The sequence below is a fragment of the Oryx dammah genome, unplaced genomic scaffold (assembly GCF_014754425.2).
Source record: "Oryx dammah isolate SB20612 unplaced genomic scaffold, SCBI_Odam_1.1 HiC_scaffold_13, whole genome shotgun sequence".
In the NCBI taxonomy this organism is placed as follows: Eukaryota; Metazoa; Chordata; class Mammalia; order Artiodactyla; family Bovidae; genus Oryx; species Oryx dammah.
This window is the reverse complement of record NW_024070197.1, coordinates 25,337,312-25,357,262: the sequence shown is the minus strand read 5'-3', so window position 1 is coordinate 25,357,262 and position 19,951 is coordinate 25,337,312. Positions and strand designations below refer to the sequence as shown.

General features: G+C 43.8%; 1 protein-coding gene across 1 annotated transcript; it reads right to left on the bottom strand.

Annotated features, from left to right (window-relative positions):
• Positions 1–12,416: 12,416 nt before the first annotated feature.
• On the bottom strand, positions 12,417–19,360 carry CHST4 (carbohydrate sulfotransferase 4). Its single transcript, XM_040253168.1, has 2 exons — positions 19,137–19,360; positions 12,417–14,269 (listed from the first exon to the last, which is right to left on the bottom strand). The coding sequence occupies exon 2, from the start codon at positions 14,266–14,268 to the stop codon at positions 13,093–13,095; it is 1,176 nt and encodes a 391-aa protein (XP_040109102.1). The 5' UTR covers position 14,269; positions 19,137–19,360; the 3' UTR covers positions 12,417–13,092.
• Between the last annotated feature and the right edge of the window lie 591 nt (positions 19,361–19,951).

Here is a 19,951-nt window from a genome sequence, read left to right as displayed (position 1 = left end):
TGATTGGTTCATATGCTACATTCTGTGAACATATGCAGCTCGTTAGACAACCAGCATAATTTTCAGCTTCTCTTCCTATGATAATATCACTATTAGAAATACAAGTCAACTTAATTTTTGAACCTCTGTTTCATCCACTCTGCCACCTGCCACCTCACTTGACCTAACACTTCAGAGCTGTTGACTTTAAGATTCAACTTCCCTTATTTCTCTCTGACAGGAAACTCTTAAATGTTGGTTATTTCTTATCTGAATCTTTAAATATGTCACTGTGTTTCATGATTGGCCTTTTAAAAAGTATTACGTAAAGAATGATCCCTTTACATGTAATGAGACTGAGATCAAGGTTTCATTAAATAAACAAGTATTTATTTATTGAGTGCCTTCTAGATGCTGGGAACTGTACTAGACCTTGATTATACCATGGTGAATAAGATAGACCTTACCCTAAAAGAGCTCAAATTGGGAGGTTTTATTACAATGTGATAAATACTGTAATAGAAAGAAAGCTTGTAAAAGTTGCATTCAGAGGCTTAAGGTTCAAGCAGGAAAACTTCCAGAGGATCTATTTCAGTTGAGGACTGAGGTATAAAAATAAAAAATAAAAAAATGAGCCAGAGAAGTTGAAGGTGGAACAGAACAGGATATTCCAGGTGGGAGAAGCAGCATGATTTAAACATGTATGTGGTGCACTGGTAGAACTTCAAATATGAGATGGGGGAAGTCAAGTCTAAGAGGGGGTATTAGAGAGGAATGTGAGGGGACAGATCATGAAAGCTTCCTAAACTCTACTAAGGAATCTGGACTTACTGAGTTTTCAATAATAGTGTAGGTATTGGATTGATAGGTGCAGCATTGGAGGCAGGAAGACCAGTCAGTGGTTCAGGAAGATGATGGTGGCATGAACAAAGCGGAGAAGCTTCGGCGGGGAGGAAATGTACATGAACTTGAGACATGTTGAGGTAGCATTGATCAGCAAGAGTAAAGGGCAAAGTCCAGGTTTTTGATATGGTAGCAGGTTGAAAACGTGGGAGGAAGACCCAGGAGAGATGATATGTGCTGTGATTGAAGGTGGAAGGGAAACTCATGAACAGTGTTTGGACATATTGAGTCTGAGGTGTCTTCTGAGATGTTCAAGAAATGTTGAATTGGTGGTTGGACTTACAGATATAGAACTCAGAGAAGTCTCCGCTGAAGAATATACATTTGTTGGTCATCTCTATGTAGGTGGTTTTTAAAATTGTGGGCATGGTTGAGATAGTCTAAAGAGAAAGCATACAGTGAAGAGAGAAGAGAATCTGTGCTGAGTCTGTGTTAAGTAACTGCAACATTTAACAGCTAGATAGAAGGGAAAAATTCTACAAAAAACTGAGAAGGGGCCAGAGGAAAACCAGCATAGTATTTCAAGGAGATATATTTCAGAGTTCCAAAGAATAGCAAAGAGACATTAGAAAGCCTTCCTAAGTGATCAATGCAAAACAATAGAGGAAAACGATAGAATGGGAAAGACTAGAGATCTCTTCAAGAAAATTAGAGATACAAGGGAACATTTCATGCAAAGATGGACTCAATAAAGGACAGAAATGGTATGGACCTAACAGAAGCAGAAGATATTAAGAAGAGGTGGCAAGAATACACAGAAGAACTATACAAAAAAGATCTTAATGACCCAGATAACCATGATGGTGTGATCACTCACCTCAGTTCAGTTCAGTTCAGTTGCTCAGTTGTGTCCGACTATGACCCCATGAATCGCAGCACGCCAGGCCTCCCTGTCCATCACCAACTCCCAGAGTTCACTCAAACCCACTTCCATCGAGTCAGTGATATCATCCAGCCATCTCATCCTCTGTCGTTCCCTTCTCCTCCTGCCCTCAATCCCTCCCAGCATCAGAGTCTTTTCCAATGAGTCATCTCTTTGCATGAGGTGGCCAAAGTACTAGAGTTTCAGCTTTAGCATCATTCCTTGCAAAGAACACCCAGGGCTGATCTCCTTTAGAATGGACTCACCTAGAGCGAGGCATCCTGGAGTGTGAAGTCAAGGGGGCCTTAGGAAGCTTCACTACGAACAAAGCTAGTAGAGGTGATAGAACTACAGCTGAGCTGTTTCAAATCCTAAAAGATGATGCCGTGAAACTGCTGCACTCAATATGCTAGCAAATTTGGAAAACTCATCAGTGACCACAGGACTGGAAAAGGTCAGTTTTCGTTCCAATCCCAAAGAAAGGCAATGCCAAAGAATGTTCAAACTACCACACAATTGCAGTCATCTCACATGCCAGCAAAATGATGCTCAAAATTATCCAAGCTAGGCTTCAACAGTATATGACCTGAGAACTTCCAGATGTTCAAGCTGGGTTTAGAAAAGGCAAAGAAACTAGAGATCAAATTACCAACATCCACTGGATCATAGAAAAAACAAGAGCATTCCAGAAAAACATCTACCTCTGCTTTACTGTTAAAGAATCTGCCTGCAGTGTGGGAGACCTGGGTTCGATTTCTGGGTTGGGAAGATACCCTGGAGAAGGGAATAGTTACCCACTCCAGTATCCTGGCCTGGCAAATTCCATGGACTGTATAGTCCATGGGGTCTCAAAGAGTCAGACACAACTGAACAACTTTGATTTTCACTTTTTCTGCTTTATTGACTATGTCAAAGCCTTTGACTGTGTGGATCACAATAAACTGTGGAAAATTCTGAAAGAGATGGGAATACCAGACCACCTTACCTGCCTCCTAAGAAATCTATATGCAGGTCAAGAAAAAACAGTTAGAACCTGACATGGAGCAACGGACATTTCTCCAAAGAAGACATACGGATGGCTAACAAACACATGAAAAGATGCTCAACATCACTCATTATTAGAGAAATGCAAATCAAAACCACAATGAGGTACCACTTCACACCAGTCAGAATGTCTGCGCTCCAAAAATCTGCAAGCAATAAATGCTGGAGAGGGTGTGGAGAGAAAGGAACCCTCCTACACTGTTGGTGGGAATGCAAACTAGTACAGCCACTATGGAGAACAGTGTGGAGATTCCTTAAAAAGTTGCAAATAGAACTACCTTATGACCCAGCAATCCCACTGCTGGGCATACACACTGAGGAAACCAGAATAGAAAGAGACACATGTACCCCAATGTTCATCGCAGCATTGTTTATAATAGCCAGGACATGGAAACAACCTAGATGTCCATCAGCAGATGAATGGATAAGAAAGCTGTGGTACATATACACAATGGAGTATTACTCAGCCGTTAAAAAGAATACATTTGAATCAGTTCTGATGAGATGGATGAAACTGGAGCCAATTATACAGAGTGAAGTAAACCAGAAAGAAAAACACCAATACAGTATACTAACACATATATATGGAATTTAGAAAGATGGCAGTGATGACCCTGTATGCAGGACAGCAAAAAAGACACAGATGTGTATAACGGACTTTTGGACTCAGTGGGAGAGGGAGAGGGTGAGATGACTTGGGAGAATGGTATTGAAACATGTATAATATCATGTAAGAATCGAATTTCCAGTCTATGTCCGATGCAGGATATGGCATGCTTGGGGCTGGTACACGGGGATGACCCAGAGAGATGTTGTGGGGAGGGGGGGTGGGAGGGGGGTTCAGGTTTGGGAATGCATGTAAAAAAAAAAAAAAAAACCTCAACATTCGAAAAACAAGGATCATGGCATCTGGTCCTGTCACTTTATGGCAAATAGATGGGGAAACAATGGAAACAGTGATAGACTTTTTCTTGGGCTCCAAAATCACTGCAGATGGTGAGTGTAGCCATGAAATTAAAAGATACTTGCTCCTCAGAAGAAAAGCTATGACCAACCTAGACAGCATACTAAAAAGCAGACATTACTTTGCCAACAAAGATCCATCTAGTCAAAGCTATGGTTTTTCCAGTAGTCATGTATGGATGTGAGAGTTGAAAGCTGAGCGCCAAAGAATTGATGCTTTTGAACTGTGGTGTTGGAGAAGACTCTTGAGAGTCCCTTGGACTTCAGGAAGATCAAACCAGTCAATCCTAAAGGAAATTAGTCCTGAATATTCATTGGAAGGAGTGATGCTGAAACTGAAGCTCCAATACTTTGGCCACCTGATGAGAAGAACTGATTCATTGGGAAAGACCCTGATGCTGGGAAAGATTGAAGGCAGGAGGAGAAGGGGACAACAGAGGATGAGATGGTTGGATGGCATCACTGACTCAATGGACATGAGTTTGAGCAAGCTCCGGGAATTGATGATGGACAGGGAAGTCTGGCATGCTGCAGTCCATGGGGTTGTAAAGAGTTGGACGTGACTGAACGACTGAGCTGACTTATTTCAAGCAAAGTAAAAGTGAAAGTCCCTCAGTCATGTCCGACTCTTTGCGACCCTAGGGACTATATAGCCCATGGAATTCCCCAGGTCAGAATATTGGAGATGGTAGCCTTTCCTTTATCCAGGGGATGAAATGGTTAATAAAGTCAATTGTTGCTGAGAGTTCAGATCAAATGAAAATTGGGAAGTGAGGGTTGAGTGAGCAACACGGAATTTAATTTTTGTTGTTAGAGCTGTTTAGAGAAGGAGCAAAAATCCAGATTGAAGTGAGTTGAAGAGGAAGTAGAAGGTAAGAAAATAAAGCCAATGAATGCAGATAATTCTTTAGAGAAGTTTGGCTGTGAAGGTGCTGAGAGAGTGGCCAGTGTTTGGTTAAGGATGTGGAAATGGGGAAGAGTTTTTCCCAGATGGTAGAGACTTGAGTAAGTTAAAAGCCAGAGAGAAGGATTCAGTTGAAGAGAAGCTGAGTTCAGAAGAGAGGCAGTGAATAATAAAAAATATATAGTTCTTAAAAGGGTGAGAAGGGGCTGAAATACAAAACTATGATGGTCTTAACAGGAGATAGACTAACATCTATATTGTAACTCAAGATAAGAAGGAAGACAGAATGCTAAGGGAGGTTTGGTTATTTGTACAGAGTGGTTGAGACATTGGTATCTGATGGTTTTCCTTTCTCTTGGGAAGGAGGGGAAGGCATGTGGTCAGAAGATGGTTGTGGAAGTTCTTCTGGAGAGGAGGGAAAGGGTTGCAAGGTTGCAAGTGAGTGTTGAAGTGACCATAAACTGAGGGAGGTGATTCTAATTCTTTGTGAACTAAGCTGTGATTTTCTCCATTCAGCTTTTGCCTGCTTCGGCTTGGCAGGAGGCAAGTTGAAGCCAGAGTGTTGGGGCCATCCAGAGTTATGGTGGCTGAAGACAATTCAGCATTTCTCTAACTGGTCTTTCTCAAAATATTACCCTGACAGATGTTAACAGGAGAAAACTTCCTTGGTCAAAGAAGTTTGGGAGAACTGCTGTATACTCCAGTCCCTTCTTAATATGCATAATATATTTGAAGCTCTGAGGGTCTCACGTTTGAATACTCAGTTAAATTTAGTGTAGTCAACTTTTTCAAGCTTATTTGCATCTCGAGTGGTGTGTGTGTATTGCATCTGCTAAGGTCTTACAGTTTGGTTTAGGTTGGGTCATTCACCTCACTGCCATGTAAAATGGTAGGAACTTTTCATTCAGCATGTTTAAATGATCTGCAGTTAGCCATTTAGATTCACATTGATTTAGGGTAGAGCAATAGCTACTGTTTTCTGAAACACTCCTCATTCTTTATGAACCTATTTCATGTGCCTGTTCCATTTGTTACCAACTCTTGTTATAAACTTAAAAAACAAACAGACCGTAAACTGGCTTCCTTATTGTTCTTCCATGACCATAAGAAGTCGATGTGAGAACTGGCAAGGACAGCTGGACCATCCCAAATGATTAGGATTAGGGCTGGCAGGGAGGACAACAGTCAGAGTAACTTGCATTATTATTTTACTACTCAGTTCAGTTCAGTCGCTCAGTCGTGTCTGACTCTTTGCAACCCCATGAATCACAGCACGCCAGGCCCCCCTGTCCATCACCATCTCCCGGAGTTCACTCAGACTCACGTCCATCGAGTCTGTGATGCCATCCAGCCATCTCATCCTCGGTCGTCCCCTTCTCTTCCTGCCCCCAATCCCTCCCAGCATCAGAGTCTTTTCCAGTGAGTCAACTCTTCACATGAGGTGGCCAAAGTACTGGAGCTTCAGCTTTAGCATCATTCCTTCCAAAGAACACCCAGGGTTGAACTCCTTCAGAATGGACTGGTTGGATCTCCTTGCAGTCTAAGGGACTCAAGAGTCTTCTCCAACACCACAGTTCAAAAGCATCAATTCTTCGGCACTCTGCCTTCTTCACAGTCCAACTCTCATATCCATACATGACCACTGGAAAAACCATAGCCTTGACTAGATGGACCTTAGTCGGCAAAGTAATGTCTCTGCTTTTGAATATGGTATCTAGGTTGGTCATAACTTTTCTTCCAAGGAGTAAGCGTCTTTTAATTTCATGGCTGCAGTCACCATCTGCAGTGATTTTGGAGCCCCCCAAAATAAAGTCTGACACTGTTTCCACTGTTTTCCCATCTATTTCCCTTGAAGTGATGGGACCAGATGCCATGATCTTCGTTTTCTGAATGTTGAGCTTGAAGCCAACTTTTTCACTCTCCACTTTCACTTTCATCAAGAGGCTTTTTAGCTCCTCTTCACTTTCTGCCATAAGGGTGGTGTCATCTGCATATCTGAGGTGATTGATATTTCTCCCGGCAATCTTGATTCCAGCTTGTAGTCCAGCGTTTCTCATGATGTACTCTGCATATAAGTTAAATAAGCAGGGTGACTAGTGCTAACCAAAATTTTCATAGTCTTTTCAGTTTACAGATTGTTCTCATATGTGTTATTTTTCAAAACCATATTCAGTCATTATTGAGCAAGGTACAGCTATCATTGGTGAGCACAAGGAACATAGTTTGGGGAGATGACAAATGAAAAGATATGATGAGGAAATAGAGGAGCTACATGGAATGGAGCTTAAAAAATATTGGGATAGTGGTCTAAAGCGTGCATTCTCAGTGAAGGTCAAAATTACCATGGGTATAAAAAGTGGTTTAGGGGAGGCAGGAAAATGAGTAAATATTACGGTGCTTTGGACCCTCCAAAGGGCCACCATAAAAAAACAGACACGCCATGTGTTAGTTGTAGTAATATTTCATGGTGGGGGTGGCAATTAGGGGGAAAAACATCTCAGAAGGCTTGTTGGTTGGGGGTGGTGATCGTGGTAGTGATGAGGTATTGTGGTTTAAATTCCATGGTGCCTATGGAACTTTTTGACAACTATCAGTGTGTCTTCTGTTCCCAGACATGTTAGACAATTCATTTGTCTAGCACAGAGTCTGCGTCTGGCTTCATTCGTCTGCCCGTCTTGCCCAAGGCCCTGTGTGACCTTGTTTTGTACCTTTAAACTCTCCTCTTCAAGCCACAGCTAACTGAATTAGGGTGGACATGAGTGAAGATCAGTTAAGGCATAGATTGGCCTGTGAATGACTGGCTGGTCTCGGGAAGCCTGGCTATGGTCACTTCCTCGTGTCAGACTTCTGTGGTGCTATTCTTGTTGTTATAATGTGTCTACCACTTCCCCCTTTGAGATAACTTGAGTGGGTCTCAAATGAGCCCAGGTTATAACATCACTGCAGTCATAACACTTGGCCTGCTGGTGTCCTATTTGAGTGAGACTGAATGTAATTGAATGAAGGTGGAAGAGAAATTTATTTCAATCTTCAGCTCTTTGTCCTTCACGTATTAATCATGTATTAGTTAAGGGAGGGCTTTCCTGTACATAGGTTTAGCAGTATTCCAGGCCCTTCCCCACTAGGTGCCAGAAATGCCCCCTCTGCAAAGTGTGACAACCAGGAATGTCTCTGGATGTTGCCACATGTCTCTTGTGAGGCAGAGTCACCTCTGGTTGAGAACTACTGATATTGAGAAACTAGAAAGTCAGAAAATTATCAATTTCCTAATGGTATCATGATCAGAAATGCCTTAAATAAAGGGTTTGTGATCTGCTGTTAAACTTCACCTTAATAAGGATGTTACCAGAAATGATGGAAGACAATCCTTGAGAGCTGAGACCAGTGTTGTTACCAACATATTCACAGCTAGCAGTAATGAGCACCAGATGCTTTCTAAGCAGGTTCTGTATATCAACTCATTAGCTATCCTGGCAACTCCAAGGAGTCAGTACTGCTATTATTATACCCACCCTACAGTTAAGGGAACTGAGACATGAGATGTTGAGAGACTTGCTGAGGTCACCCAGCTGGTAACAGCAGAGTCACCCTGACAGCCCAGTTCTAGAGCCCACATGTTTATGAGCACATAACCTCTTGGTCATACTGTTCTTTCTGTAACATCTGTACTTCTTTATCCTCCACAACACTCAGCGTACTACCAAGCATATAACAGGTTCTCACTGGACCCTGGTGGATCCTGTCCATATTGACATTGGCATTTACTGGGGCACTTTGTCCCAGATCTCCACAAATGCCTCTGCTCAAATAACACTTTCTCAGCAAAGATATTCCTTATTGCCCTTTTTAAAACATTACTCTCCCTCACCTCCCAAATACTTACCCAGCTTTATTCTTCCCCACAGTACTTATCACCATCTGACATGTATTTATTGTTTATTCCTCCACTCCCCAACAGACTGAAATAGAAGCTGCATGAAAGGAGGGGCTTTGCCTGTGGGGTTTGCTGCTATATCCACAGCACCTTGAACATTCCTTGGCATGCCCATCAAATGTATAAGATGAATGAAGAAAGCCTTTAACTTAATCCTATATACAATATCATTGCTTTGATTATCTGTCCTTACTTTTTCCTCAGTAGTGCTTTTAGAAAATAATCTTTCTCTGAATGAACAGGAACATTTATGCAAGAGAGGGACCTAGCCCTCAATAGAAATGCTAGGATATTAGGGATCCCCCACTAACATGGACCAGACGTATTCTGGTGGCCTATGTCACTTACATATGTTTATTTTTAATTTTGCTTTGCTGGTCTGTGAAAGTAATTCAATAGAGTTATTACAATATGCATACTCAGAGAAATTAACTTATGTTTTGCTTTATATTTACATAGGACAATTATAAGCTATTCTTTTAGGAAAGATGTTATATACTATTCAGTGACAGATTTTGCACAAAAATCTGATTCTACCTTCTTATTTCTCCCTATAACTACTATTCATAAGCTGAAAAGAATATAATTTTAATTAAAAGTAATTTAAAAACTTAGCAATTGCTCTCATTATATAGAAAATGTAGCCACAGAGAAACATGGTCAACACCACTTTGTTTCCAAGCTAACCTTTTCTCACCCTCCAAACACATATTTAAAATTTTGGGGCTCCCTTCTCTCCCCAAAGTGGTGAGCTTAGGGCACTTTCCCAGTATGTCTTTTTATAAAAATCATCAATCGCTTTCCTGCAATTAGGCATTTCAGGCCATTATGTTTCTCTAGACATGAAATAGCTCATTCCCCAAGCCTGATTGCTGCTGCTGCTGCTGCTAAGTCGCTTCAGTCGTGTCCGACTCTGTGCGGCCCCATAGACGGCAACCCACCAGGCTCCGCCGTCCCTGGGATTCTCCAGGCAAGAACACTGGAGTGGGTTGCCATTTCCTTCTCCAATGCAGGAAAGTGAAAAGTGAAAGTGAAGTCACGCAGTCGTGTCCAACTCTCAGAGACCCCATGGACTGCAGCCTTCCAGGCTCCTCTGTCCATGGGATTTTCCAGGCAAGAGTGCTGGAGTGGAGTGCCATTGCCTTCTCCAAAGCCTGATTACTAGCCCTAAGAAATTTAGATCAAATTCAACCCTAATCTGTGTTCAAACTCATTCTTGGATCGCATGCAGCTCAAATAGGTTTGGCAAGCAAACAAATACCTCCCTGTTTGGCGGGGGTGGAGGGCTGGAACAGATGCCTCCAGAGTAGTAAGGCTGTTCTGCAGAACACAGTCCTCTGAACTCATCATGGGTTCTCAGCTTCCCAAATTTCCCATGTCCCATAATTGATTGTACTGCCCCTGGCACCCGTGAACTCCAGTGCCAGCTTCCTGAACACTTCAGTAGGAGACATTCCATTGCTCTCTAAATATTGCTCAGCACTGGGTCACAGTTTTAGAGGTAATATAATGTGATTTTATACTACACATTCTTACATAAGAATGCCATTACAATATTATATTCTCCAAACTTTTTTGGGGGGGTTGCAGTTTGAGGTTAAGAATATGATACTGCAAACAAATAGAAATTAATTTAGACCCAGAGCTATCTGATAGAACTTTTACAGCGATGGAAATGACCTATATCTGTGGTGTCCAGTACAGTAGCCATTAGCCACACGTTGCTATTAAGTACTTGAAACATGGCTAATGGAACTGAGGAACTGAATTTCTTTTTAATTTTAACTTATTTAAATCTAAACAGCCAGCAGTGGCTCCTATATAGAAGTGGTCCTCAACCTTTTTGGCACCAGGGATTTTTGGCACCAATTTCATGGAAGACAATTTCATGGACCGGGGTGGGGGTGCATGGTTTTGGGACGAGTCAAGTGCATTACATTTATTGTGCTCTTTATTTCTAATCAAATGCTACTGCTGATCTGATAGGATGCACCAGTCTGTGGCCTGGAGGTTGGGGACCTCTGCTATATAGGGTCATGTATAAGACTGTCCTTCAAGAAGATGGACCTCATCTGGCATCAGGACTTGGAATATAGGAAATTTAAAACTATTTTGAAATAATCCTAATTTTAAATAAGATCCTGAGATTTCACTCTGTCCTTGTCTGGGGATGGGGTGACTCTTTTGGAGATGGAAAAGCAAACTGCTCTGTACTCTGGCATTCCATAGAGATGGTTCCTAAGGAAGTTGCTAACTTTAAGACAGAGGTAGAGGCTGGAATTTCAGAGGGAAAATCAGAGATGGTCGTCTATCACTATCTCTTCCTCTCAGTGACCATCTTCACTCTGTTTCCACCATCACCTATTGCCATGGCCTTATTTTCAACGTTGGGGGAATTTTTATAGTTTTGAAAGGTTTGTATTGGCAAGAAGCACATGCCTGAGAGATTCCAGGCTCTTGAGGAGGGTCTAGAGTGGCATGGGTTTAGATATTAGAATAAATTCACTCATTTAAAACCCATATAAATTAACTTCAAAGACCCAGATGGCAAAGGTATCTACTCAAGCATCTCAGGGGTGGCACAACCCAGGAGCAAAATGGGAAAATTTCCATCTGACGTGGAGGGAGCTTCCTTAAGTGAGGACCATGCCAAAAGTGGGCATGGGAATAAAAGGAACAAAAGGAAATGATGGTACCTCTCAGATGTGAACAAAGAGAAATGTTTATAGAGTCAGGACTTCAGACACACAGGGATCTTCTTCCTATTGGATAGCACCTGTGTCATGAGTAAGTGCTTAGATACTCAGCAGGCACTGGAGAAGTCATCTGTCTTGGAGCAAGAAGGCAAAGAGTGCTGCTGCCCAGGGCAGGGGATACCACTGTCAGATGGGCTGTGGAAGAGTTAGAGAGTCGTGTGATAAACATACAGAATCCCAGCTTCTTCAGTAGATCCGAAGTTGGACATGACAAAACACATCTTTAATAAGTGATTCTGATACACAACTAGATGTGAGGAATCCTGCAAAGACTGAAGGAAGGAATCTTTCTTGTTAGGGGAGGTGACCAGGAAGAGCTGAATGGCACCAATTATATTATAACTGAGGTCCTCTGGCTGAGGTATGAGATTAAAAGAACTATAGAACCTAGAGGGATGCATCCTATGTTATTACAGCTTACATCTTACATGAGAGTGGGCTTAGCTGTGGTTGTCTGCTGCTGCTGCTGCTGCTAAGTCGCTTCAGTCGTGTCCGACTCTGTGCGGCCCCACAGACGGCCTCCTACCAGGCTCCTCTGTCCCTGGGATTCTCCAGGCAAGAACACTGGAGTGGGTTGCCCTTTCCTTCTCCAATGCATGAAAGTGAAGAGTGAAAGTGAAGTCGCTCAGGGGTGTCCGACTCTTAGCGACCTCATGGACTGCAGCCTACCAGGCTCCTCCGTCCATGGGATTCTCCAGGCAAGAGTACTGTAGTGGGGTGCCATAAATTCTTGAGAGGGCAGTGTATAGATGAGTACTGACCAAGTTAGACTTAGTCCATCGTCTGAACCAAACACTGTCTTAACAATTTTGTTCTATGTGTGGGTGATAGATAACAACAAAAGTATTTATTAAGAATCTATAAATATAAGAATATATATATATAACTGAATCACTGTGCTGTACACCTGAAATTAATACAACATTGTAAATCAACTATATTATAGTAAAAATATTTTTTTAATTTAAAAAGTAAAATATTCCAGTAAAAGAAATCTATAAAGATGATTAAGCTGTTAAGATCCCATAAGAATGAACATTTACTACTAACTAATTAGAAAGCATAAAGAGGTACACTCCAAACAGAATCTTATTTTGAAATTTTAGTGTTAACAGACAGCAATTTCACAGCTTAAAATAGGAAAACACTGAGGGGAACTGATGTCCAAATTGGGTCCAGCCACCCCATGAACTTAAAAGCTTGCTCTGTTGTGCAGAGATTTTCTTCTGTATTTGTGGTAATTGACAGTTGTTATGGCCAGGCTCACAGGTAAGCATCCCACCCTGATCCCTGCTCTCTTTTTTAATCCACTGGGAGCTCTGAGGGCTCAGAGTTCACATGCCTGTTGAACGTGTTGGTGGGCTCTTTGGCAGAAGACCCATTTCCCTGTTTTTTCCTGTTTCTCTCCTTTCCCATCGGGCAAGATGTGGACAGAGGAGTTTATGGATTTCCTCCAGCAGTACTGCTTGTACCATGTAGGACCCAGGCCACAGAATCCCTGAAGTATACACAGGTAGGAAGGCCAAAAAGAGAAGAAAGGCATCACTTCTGTTTTGTTGGTTGGTGTGTGCTTCTCACATAAGGTTCCCAAGTCTCTTTCCTAGAAATGAGCAGAGACACAGAGATCTCTCGATTTGAACATGTGTGGGCAAACCCATTCTCACGCATACACTGACATATACTGTCAAAGCTCAGAAACAGCCTTCAGTTAAAGTGGCTGAAGCTGGTGCTTGGTGGAGATGGAGCCTCAACCCTCTTGGTAGACCAGCTCGTAGGGGCTCCAGGTAGACAGAAGATCCAGCGACAGGTTTTTCTGCTCTTGCTCTGATGTGACAAGGTGGTAGCCTAGTAGGTTCATCGTATTCCTGCAGACTTTCTGAAGTCGAAAAACCTTTTTATAAGGCAGGGACCAGCGCCAGGCCTGAGAGACATTGAGCGCATTCCTGGCATTTGTGTGGAAGGCGTGCTTACCCATGCCCTTGCCTCGAGTGATATTATGTACCCAAGTCTGGAGCCGGGGCAAGAATTTCAGCCCTACATATTCATACATTCGGGCAGTTTGGCCCAGGGGGTCCCGGACCAAGTCCTCATAGCGCACGAGCAGGTAGCGCTGCCTTAGGGCTTTGGGCAAGGACTGCACGGCTTTGAAGATCTCCAGCTGGCTTTGGCAGATGACTTGCATCGCATAGTAAGGTTGATCCTCCTTCTTGAGTTTCTGCCAGTGCTGCCCCATCACAATGTGGCTGTCAATCTTAAGTTCATTCGTGGTGCGTTCCCGGGACCGGAACACTGCGCGGGGGTCCCGGACCAGGTGCACAATGTGCAGGTTGAGGGAAGGGTCTCTCAGCAGAGGGTAGAGCACCTGCAGGTTGAAGAAGCGCACCTCCTTGAGCACCACGTGGCTGTAGGTGCGGCAGGCCTCCTCCACCACCTCGAAGGGCTGCTTGTGGCACAGAATCCTGCAGTGGGCCTGGGGTATGATCTTATCTCGCGGGAAGAGGTTGCAGGCAGGTGGCGAACAAAGGGCCCGGCTGCCGTCCCACTGGAATAGGCTGGACTGTTTCCGGGGGCCAGGATTCATGTAGGCATCAAAGACGCTCATGTCACACAGAAAGACGGCCCGAATGAGGTCCCGCACAGCCATATGCAACCTCTGGGCTGTGCTTTGTGTGAAGGTCATCCACACGTGCCAGGCGGGCTCCATCAGGTAAAAGACATCTGGGTGCTGTCCAAAAAGCTGCCCTACAAAAGAGGAGCCAGAGCGCCACGAAGACAGGACCAGCACATGCATATGCGGGGACTTGGGTTCCTCCTTCACCTGCAGGGAGTTGTCATTGTGGGAGTATACAAGGATGAACAGAATGAAGATGGCCATCTGGGAAGCCAGGAACAGCAGGAACTTCATCCTTCTGAGTGGTATCATGCTGAAGTGGAAGACCGGGGAAGAACAAACAGAGGGGTATCTTAGGCTATCACAACATAGAATTTTATTGTACAGATGTACCACGATTTATCAGTATTTAACCAGTGTCCTCATTGGTGAGCTTTGGGGTTGTTTCCAGTCTTTGGCCATTTCAGAGCTTTCAGTAATGACCTTTATGTTCACACATCATTATCCAAGCATGTAAGCTAACTCCCAAGAAGTGGAATTGCTGAGTCAGAGAGTATGGGTATGTGTACCTTTGGTATCTGTTGTCCAGTTAGGCTTCATACTGGTCATAAACCACTGTTTGTGTCTAGAGCTCCAGAGATTTTAGGAAGCAGATTTTAGAGGAGGAGTTGGACAGCCACAGATGTGACTCTTGGAGTTTATGGCTTGCTTCCTGAAGAGGTAGAACATGCTTTGCCAGCCCATAGGCTTCCCTTGGAAGTCCCCTGAACCTTCTGGGAAGTGTGTGATGACCTCAACCAAATCTTAAGTGGCAGTGGCCCAGAAACCTTTCTATTCCATTCATGACAACAATGCATTTCCTCCACATGTGCCAACAGATCCAGTGAGGATCATCTCTCCCAGGTGCCAAAAAAAGCACATTGTTATATGCCAGGAACATATCAATGAATAGTAATTCCTGTCTTGGCCCTGAAGGTTACAGCAGGACCAGCTAAGAAGAACAGGACCTAGTTCTTTTGAACTTGAGCCCAAGAGGAAATGATTAGAAACTAAGCCATGTTTGATAATGACTCAAGGATTGAGCCAAGTATTGAGGAACTGACCAGAGACCTTCTCCCAAAGACAATACGAGTATGAGGAAAAGTTTAGAACAAATATAGAAATTAATGGAGCAAAAGAGAAAGGAAAGAACTTGACCTATGTAGCAATATAAGGATAGAATTTTATAGGCAGGGCCTATAATCAGCTCAGGAAAAAGATAACATTTCCTAGGGACTGGTAACATGGACCTTTCAAAAGTCCACCTCCTGTCCCCATGTGGCTCGGGCCAGCTCAGGATCCAGAGTGGGCTACATGCTCTGAGCACTCCTTGCCTGCCTATGGCTCCTGACCTCATGCCCATTCTCACCCAGAGCTGGAGCCTGGCCTTCAGACTCATCCCCGGTTGTCCTCAGGCTTTAATTGGGCATGGTTTTCAGGGACTGCCAAGGGAACCCTCTCACTTTCTTTCTCTGTTTTTTCTTTCCATGAGCACTTTCCTTGGCCAGCAGGAAAGTGTGCTTTTGTAAAGTGAATCCTATCTCTTGTCACTGGGATCTGGATACAACCTGGATCTAAGCAACCCATGATGGGGCTGATGAGCTCAGCCAGAGACCCTTGAGGGTGTGTCTCAGGGAAAGATCATCTCTGCAGTAGCTGGAATCAGTGTAGAGGCGGCCCAGAAAGAACAGGAAACTGAAGGCTTTTCATGGCAATCTCCTCTCATCTAACCATCACCTCTCCCCGGCTGTCCTACACTACCTCCTCTGTAGACCTCCTTGAGGTTGGGAAGCATTTATGAGAGGTCCCTAGTGCACCTTCCTGAATGTTCTTTTCTGGATATTTGATGCATGCTTGAACCCTGCCCTCCCTGTTATCGAAATGAGTCTGCTTCTCTCTAGCCTGGCTTTTATAGTAAGTAGCCTCTCACTTCTGTCTCTCAGTTCTCTCCCTCAGCTCTCCACCTCATTCACTGCTGCCAAAGTCTATCTTTTTAAAGCACAAGCCTGTCACTCCCTTCCTTAAAGTCCTTCAGTGGCTTTCTGACACATAGAGGATTAAATCCCCAATTCTCATGTCTGGGGGCCCTACATAATCCGATCTTAGATCTCCTGTCACTCCCTTCTCTTTCTGACACCTTAGGTTCTGAATTTTACTTCCAGTTCTTCCAACTTGCCCTGTTATTTATTTTTAATAATTTAATTTATTTTTGGCTGTGCTGGGTCTTCGTTGCTGCGAGGGCTTTTCGCAAGTTGCAGTGAGTAGAGGCTACTTTCTAGTTGTGGTGCACAGGTTTCTTATTGCGATGGCTTCTCTTGTTGCAGAGCAGGGGCTCTAGGGCTGGTGGGCTTCAGTAGTTGTGGCTCCCGGATTTTAGAGCACTGGCTAAGTAGTTTTGGCACATGGACTTAGTTGCTCCGCAGCAAGTGGGATCTTCCCAGACCAGGGATGGAAACCCGTGTCTCCAGCACTGGCAGGTGGATTCTTTACCACTGAGCCACCAGGGAAGCCTCTGCCCCATTGTTTACAAGCTCTGAGATATTTGCAAGACAACCACTCTTTCCTCAAGATTCTGCCCACCTCTCAGCTTTCTCCCTGAAAGGTATCTTGTTTCCTCCCAAGATTTAGTTTTCCCCCAAACTTTCCATTCCCATCCATCTCTCTCTCTGTAGTACAGTTAAGTGAAGTGAAAGTTGCTCAGTCATGTCCAATTCTTTGCGACCCTATGGACTATAGAGTCCATGGAATTCTCCAGGCCAGAATACTGGAGTGGGTAGCCTTTTCCTCCTCCAGGGTATCTTCCTAACCTAGGGATTGAACCCAGGTCTCCCGCATTGCAGGCAGATTCTTTACCAGCTGAGCCACAGGGGAAGCCCCTGTAGTACAGTGGAGGATGAATATCTCTCACTGGGCTGCTGTTACTTAAAGGTGAGTACTATGTCTTATCTCATTTACAGGCACATAAAACACACAACTGATTTGGGCTCATTAAACACTTGTTGAACAAATGACTAAATAAATGAGTGTGAAAAGTGGCATGTGTGCGCACATGCTAAGTCACTTCAATCATGTCCACTCTTTGCGACCCCATGGACTGTAGCCTGCCAGGCTCCACTGTTCATGGGATTCTCCAGGCAAGAATACTGGAGTGGGTTGTCATTTCCTCCTCCAGAGGATCTTCCTGACCCAGGGATCAAACCCATATTAGTTACTAAAATTTAGATCATTTTATTGAGTACTGAGCACAAAACCAATACTATCTCAACTGCATGGAGCAAGATATTAAGTCAGAACCATAGTTTAGAAGCAATATGGCACAATGAACCTAACTTCAAAAAATTAGGTTCTATACAGAGCATGTATTATTTAGAACTAGGGGTAAAAACCATGAGCATCATTAAAAAAATATTTATTAATAAGAAATTAAAGCCCCACTGAGGGGCAATAGACTACTGACAAAACTTCCCTGGGTCCATTAGTAAAAGAAGAAAAGAGAAGGAAAAAAAACACTTACAGCACAACCTGTCATCTCCTTCCAAAAAATGTAATTTAAAAACATATTGGGGTCTTCCCGGTTGGTGCAGTGGATGAGAATCAGCCTGCCAATTCACAGGACATGGGTTTGACCCCCGATCTGGGAAGATTCCACATGCTGCATAGCAACTAAGCCTGTGTGCCTCAACTACTGAACCCAAGCTCTAGAGCCCAACAGCTCCAACTGCTGAGCCTGTGTGCCTCAACTACTGAAGCCAGCATGCCTAGAGCCTGTGCTTTGTGACAAAAGAAGCCACCACAATGAGAAAGCCTGAGTACCACAACAAAGAGTAGCCCCCACTTCCGCAAGTAGAGAAAGCCCAAGTGCAGCAACAAAGACCCAGTCCAACCAAAAATTAATAAATAAAAGAAAAAACAAACACGATATTGGGACTTCCTTGGCAGTCCTGTGATAAAGACTTTGCCTTCCTAGGCAGGGGGTCAGGTTTGATCCCTGGTCGGGCAGCTAAGATCCAATATGTCTTGTGGCCAGAAAACCAAAACATAACACAGAAGTAGTGTTGTTACACATTCAATAAAGACGTTAAAAATGTTCCACATGGGGCTTCCTTGATGGCCCAGTGGTAAAGAATCCACCCACCAATGCAGGAGGCACGGGTTGGATCCCCTGATCTGGGAAGATCCCATAGGCATTAGAGCAACTAAGCCAGGGAGCTGCAACTACCGAACCTGTGCTCTAGAGCCCACGAGCTGTGACTGATGAGCCCTGTGCCACAACTGCTGGAGCCCGTGCCCCTGAAGCCTGTGCTCCTGGAGCCCGTGCTCCTGGAGCCCGTGCTCTGCCACAAGAGAAGCCACCACAATGAGAAGCCCAAGCACCACAACCAGAGAGCAGCCTGAAGACCCCAAATAAATAAGTGTTTTTTAAAAAAAATGGTATTTTACTTCCAGTTAGACGTTCCAGACTTGTCCACAGCCTTACAAGACAGAAGTCTCTTCTACCTTGGCTGACTCACTGGCCTCATAATTTAATCTTCTTTTACATCGGAATGGAGCTCCACAACTTTGAAAGCCCTTCTAGTCACAGTAATGACAACACTCCAATTAAATACATCACACAGAATGGTGATGAGCCACACCTCCATGTTTCAGAATAAGTGAACTTTAATTCTCAATGATAAAAACAGCCCCGCCTGATTAGACCCGGATACTTTGGGTCCCAGATCTGAGAATTCAGTGATCACACTAAATCTCAGCTGAGCTAGAGAAAATCTGTAGCTCCTAGCACCTCTGGTCCTCACTTCTCAGCACCTGAGCAGAGGAGAAGCTATAGGAAACACAGAAGCCAGCATCAGAATAAGTAAGACGAACCAGCTATAAAATATACATCAGAATAGCCCCACTCACTTTCTAGGCTCTTTCTTAGGGATGGGGGTGGGTGGGGTTAGGAGAGCTGCTGGCAGGCAACTTGTGCTTTTGGGGAAGATTATCCAGGTGATTCTGATCCAGCCCCTTTCCAACACCTCCTCTATGCCATTCACAAAGAATGCCCAGCTTAGTTGTCCCATGTTATCTGAAACTCCGCTCCAAGGACCTGGGAATAATGGCCCTGCTCTGGAGGTGTACACGGGAAATTCTCTCCTTACCTTGTTAGTGGCTTGGGCTTCTCCTCCACTCTGAAGGCTCTGCCAGCCCAATTGTGCAGCTTTTTTCCTCTGACTCACCAGCTCCTCTCTCAGCTTCCTTCTCCTCCTCGAATCTTGCATAACCATCCCTACTCAGAGCACATTTCACTGTCTTCTTCCTCTGGCCAGAAATCAGCCACCTTCCAAGACAGGGTTAAGAAAGCACTGGCTGCCACGAAGATGTGATCCCAGCAGCTTTGACTCTAAGAGACTCGAGGGGTGGGGAGACGCTGCTTGAATGGGCTGGGCCTGGAGAAGCAAAGGAGGAAGTATTCTCTCCCTCAACTGGAAGGTGATGCTGGATTCAAATTCCTTAAAGGCAGTGGAAAGGTTAACTCTCTTAGGGCAAAGTGGAGAAAGGAAAGGGACTCCAGAAGTACTTGAAGTTGATAGGGAAGTCACAGGACAATGACAGCCAAAATGACCCAATGTGATACCTTATTCTTAATCTCTGTTGCAAAAAGAGGAGAGAAAACCTAGAAGGTAATTCTGGGTTGTACCTTCCTGCTCACCCCACAGTACTTAGGGAGATAAGTTTTTTTTTTTGGCCTCTGTGTTTTTTTCAACATCTTCACCCTTCTTGTGCAAGGTAATAACTAGATGTCCTGCCTAGGTGTACTAACTCATTCTTTGCAAGAATGTAGATGTATTGACCTTTAGTTGGCATATGGGAAATTTCCCCCTTAAGGAAAAAAAAGTTATTGTAAAAGATTATAGCTTCTAACTAGCTGTGTGTACTTGGGCAAATCATGCAACTACTCTGAACTAATTTACAT